At 38.4% G+C, this 5,212-nt stretch overlaps 1 protein-coding gene across 1 annotated transcript; it reads left to right on the forward strand.

Moving 5' to 3' along the window:
* The first annotated feature begins 3,268 nt into the window (after nucleotides 1–3,268).
* LOC133285211 (uncharacterized) lies at nucleotides 3,269–4,102 on the forward strand. The gene has a single exon (XM_061482400.1). The coding sequence runs from the start codon at nucleotides 3,269–3,271 to the stop codon at nucleotides 4,100–4,102; it is 834 nt and encodes a 277-aa protein (XP_061338384.1).
* Nucleotides 4,103–5,212: the final 1,110 nt, after the last annotated feature.

A 5,212-nucleotide genomic window follows, 5' to 3' on the forward strand; every position in this document is an offset into this window, starting at 1 on the left:
GTAAGACAAGGGGTCCTCAAGGATCTTCCACCCCAAGTTCACTTACATGTGCAATATAAGTTCAAAAGCAGTAATTTAATATAATTTCCAAAACTATGTAGTGCAACAGATATTCATGCCATGTGTGTTTAAACTATTCTACTGGCCAAAGAAATGCAGGAATACGTCTATTACCTACAGATAGTACAAGGAACACCGCTTGCACCTCCCCACAGCCTCACCATATTGTATGTACTACATACTCAGGCTTACCGTATAGGTGGAACACCACATGCATATCATAAAGGCACTAGCATATAACAGCTCAAAAGCATTTCCAAAACATCAAAAGCATGTAACACAACATGCATATAACCATACCCCCATGGGACATGGTGGAACCACAACATGGCTAAACCGAGGACACGAAAGCTTACCTTACAAGCTCACTATCCAATGCCAAGAGTCCACTCAGCTCAAGTCCAACACATAGCAGATCATAATCTGATTAGGACCAGCAAGCATATCAACACTCGTAGCTCATAAGCATAAACATAAAGACTACGTTTTCCTCTTACGATTTATGTCTTAAGGCTTCACACAAAGCCATAAGCCCTTAACCACTTGATTCTGACTTAGTTCAGTTAAAACAGAAGTTCAACTTCATCAATCTAGGGTCCACAAACCCCCAATAGCCTACTGTATGAACAATGCAGCTACTGTTCTTCGAAATCCCAGAATATTCGGATATATGTCGGGGGCATATCCAGATATCAATATCCGGATATCCAGATCCCCATATCCGGATATCAATATCCGGATATCATATCCGGATATTTCGCGACAGAATGCAGTTTCTGTATTTCGCGAAGTATCACTTCCAAGGTTCCATTTTTAAGCCATTCCAACGTCGAAGCATGCATCTTTATACATTTTTAGGTTCATGTTAAGGTTAGTTACTTGTTTAACCCATTAACATACCAAGACTTCATCTTTAGAGCACAAAAACACATGATCAAGGTTGAGTCACTTACCCAAAGCTTAAAACTGAACCAAAGGTTGCTCTTGGAGCTCACAACCAGCTCCTCAAGGTTCTGACTTGGATAAAAAACGAAAATACCAAGCAAGGCTTGGCTATTTCTCCCCAAAGGTGGCTTCTTGAAGCCACACAACCAAAGAACAAGGCTCTAAGAGAAGACAGCCCAAGAAACACCCAAGAGTAGCTCACCAACTCAGAAACCAAACGTCTCACCCAACCCAATACAACCACAAGGTGATTTCAAGGAAAAATCAGAAGAAAAGATGATTATTTGGTGGTTTCTCATGAAGAAATGGTGAAGACAAGTCAAGGAAGCACCAAGTCAGCAATGGGAGGCACAAGGGTCACGTAGGAAGGCTGAGTATCTGTCTAGGGTTTAGAGCCCTTAGTATTTATAGGCGGTTTAACACTTAAACACACAATATTAACTTTAATTGCTACGCTTAGCATTTTAATCCCAAACTTTGGATTCTTAACCTACTCAATTTTACAAGAATTATCATATTTTTTATTTTATTTTTCGGAGCACCTTTCTGGTACGCGCTTTTCATAGCCAATATCAGTTTCTGGCACCAGTTCTCATTATTTTAACTTGAAACTTGTTTTACAAGTCCTACATATTATTCTAGTAATTACCATGTACTTTTTATAATTTTCCGGGATACTTTTTCGGTACGTAGTTATACGGACTAGCAGAACCGGTATCTACGCTTTTCGTCCGAAAAACGACTTTCAGCATTATTAACCACTTTCTATAATTATTTAAGCCTCATAATAATTATTAGGGTCGATTATGGAATTATTTCCTAATTCTCATATATAATTAATTAATTTCCTTAATTAACGGTGCGGGTTCTTACAGACATGATGACGAAGTCGGTACCAGCAAGAAAATTTGAAGACTGTTGCGAAGGTGTTGGACCACTGCTGAAGCCGACGTATTGAAGTCATAAGGGGGACATTTGTTGGGCTTCCTCCTTAATGCTAAGCAGAAAGCCCGTCAGGTTTAAGAAACCCTAAACTTCTTCCTTCCCTCTATATATACATTAGTTGTGGGATGTAGGTATGTTAGAATAAGAGAAAGAGAAGAAAGATTTGAGAGGCTAGGTTTTGAGAGAAAAATCCTTAAGCCAAGATTTTAAGATCACCGTTGGGGATAAGCTTGAGTGTCAGACCTCCTTTGGAAAGTTTGAGTGAATACCAACATTGTAGGAGAAGTTTGAGAGAATCACCATTTCTTCCAAGGGATGACGCCTAACACAAGAACCTTGGTGAATGCTGCATCAGGAGGATTCTTGAAAACGAAAACTCCTGAGGAGGCATTGAAGTTGCTGGAATCTCTAGCTTCCCAAGAATTTGATAATGCTCTAGTACCACAGAGGAGAGCAGGTGTTATGAAGCTAGAAGGTTATGATGTGTTGTTGGCACAAAATGAGTAGATATTGCAAATGAACAAGAAGCAACAACAACAGTTGGATGCCCTCACAAAGCAGTTCACAAACTTCCAAGTCTCTTCTGTTAATACTCCTCCAGTTAGGTGTGAAATTTGTGCAAGTGCTCATGCTACAGAAGAATGTGATTTGATGAGAGCACCTGAAATTGCTGAAGTAAACGAAATCTGGTATGATCAGAAGAACCATAATGATCCGGGGAGGAACCAGTTTGGAAATAACTACAATCAAGGGTGGAAGAATCAGAATAAGCATCCAGGATTCAGTTACAAATCCAACCATCAGCTTAACCCTCCCCTTCCAGTGCAACCACATCCCCCACAACAAAGTAATACTTCTGAGTGGGAGAAAGTTTTTGCACAGCTATCCAAGATCACTTCTGATTACATACAACGTGCAAATGCTTTCAGAAAGGATACATTTTCCTTCATGCAAGAGACTAGATCAGCACTCCGAAATCAAGAAGCTTCCATAAGAAATCTGAAAACTCATATTGGTCGGTTGTCAAGGCAATTTGCTGAGAGAGCTAAGGGTACTTTCCCGGGAGACACTGTCATTAATCCTAGAGAGCACTACAATGCAACTACCACAAGAAATGGGACAATGATTCAGCCTATAAAGAAGCAACCTGAAGAAAAGAAGAGAGAGGTGGAGGCATCGATTGAAGAAGAGAATAAAAAAAGGCAAATGATACTATTGAAGTTGACAAGAGCAATCCTGAAAAATTTGAAAGGAAATTATTTAAATGGGAGAAGAAGAAAGCTTTAGAAAGGCAAGACAAGCCTTTAGATCTCTCCCCATGTGCTCGAATCCCTTATCCTTAGAGATTAAAGAAAGAGATTCAAAAGCAGCAGTATTCAAAGTTTCTAGACATATTCAGGAGTTGCAGATCAACATTCCTTTTGCTGAAGCTTTAGAGAACATGCCCAACTATGCAAGGTTCATGAAGGATCAATTATCAAGGAAGCGTAAGTTGCGGGAATGTGAGACGGTAAACCTAACAGAAGAATGTAATGCTATCATCCCAAAGAAGTTACCTACCAAAGTCAAGGATCCAGGGAGCTTCAACATTCCATGCACTATAGGCAAAGTGGAAGTGGACAACGTTTTATGTGATCTTGGAGCTAGCATCAATGTCATGCCACTCTCCATGATCAAGAAGTTGGGGATTACTGAAGTGAAGCCCACAAGGATGATAGTGCAACTGGCTGACCGCTCTTCAAAGCAAGCTTATGGCATTATTGAGGATATACTGGTAAAGGTAGAGAAATTCATCATCCCTGTTGATTTTGTCATCCTTGATATAGTGGAAGATGCCACAATTCAAATGATCTTCGGAAGACCCTTCTTAGCAACTTTAGGAGCACCGATTGATGTACTTAAAGGTAAGTTGATCTTACGGGTAGATGGAGAACAAGCAATATTCAAGTTCTTTGACAAAGAAGTTTCCCCACCTATAGCTCAACTGAAAGATCAAGTCTTCTATATTGGTGAAAGGAAAGGTGAAGAAGAGCACAATGATGAGTCTTCTCAAGAAAGCAAGCCAAAGGTTAAGATGGAGAAACCTGGTAGCAAAGGAAAGCATGTAAAAGTCAAGTTCAAAATTCTTGAGACTACTTTACCTCTCCTATAAGCAGAAGAGCACTATGGGAGGAGACCATTTCTAAATGATAGAGCTTGGTCATAACCAAGCTCATGCTTTGAGCCACCGTGATCACAAGTTAAGTATGTCAGGCTCGTGACGTTAAATAAAGCGCTAATTGGGAGGAGATCCAATACTTTACTATTTTTAATTTTTCTATTTTAGTTATTTCAATTTTAGTTAAATAAAGAAAAATACAAAAAGATTAGAGGATGAGATAATGATTTGATCAAGTGCAGGTTGAATTCTGAAGCTATTAATATGACAAAGAGTGCAGGAGAGCGACTAGTTTGTTTTCCTTATTTCTCGCTGCGATTTTCTTTTTAGATTTAAATCAGTTGTTGGGGACAACAACATTCAAATCTGTGAATGAGGAACGTGCAATTCATCAGAAACTACTTGACTAGGCCGGAAGGACTTCATGAATTCACACAAGATATCTGGCTAGGACAGGGAAATATCTCAACCCTCCTTCTTTAGCATAAATTCTTTTGAATTTGATTTTTTTAGTTAGTTAGAGTTTTGAAAACCCCCAATCTATTGTTTTTGTGAAAATTTTAAAATTTTCTTACTTAGTGAAAATTAATGGATGATTGGCAGGGAATTTGATCAGTGATTTGATTAAGAGTATATTGATGCACTTCATAATTTTTTTAATAATATGCGTTGATTTTAAGTAATTTCTATGATTCATCTTATCTTTGGAAAAGTAATGAGACTGATTTGGATAAAGATTAGGAAGTTAACTGTGCACCCATAGCCGTGAGGTTTTGAGCCTATACAGAAAATTTTTATTCAGTGTGCACTTCATTGTATGAGATACTCTAGAACTTGTTTTGTTTCTTACTTGAGATGGTCCATGATTTATATATTTGAGATGATAGAGGCATGTTCTTTTTGTTAACTAGATGGCCAAATAGCCAACCCTTATGTATGTTATACCTTTGTTTGAGCCCCTTTGAGCCTAGGCCTATTTATTCTTTGAAAACCTATATGTGAATAGCCACTTCCCATACACATCCTTGCCTTAATTTAGATTGAATTTCAGATTTGGATTGAGGAATGGATATTAATTGTTATATTTTAAGGGAAAATACAGGT

Source organism: Gastrolobium bilobum, unplaced genomic scaffold, assembly GCF_033153095.1.
Source record: "Gastrolobium bilobum isolate Gb01-03AN ecotype WA unplaced genomic scaffold, APGP_CSIRO_Gbil_v1 utg892, whole genome shotgun sequence".
NCBI classification, from domain to species: Eukaryota; Viridiplantae; Streptophyta; class Magnoliopsida; order Fabales; family Fabaceae; genus Gastrolobium; species Gastrolobium bilobum.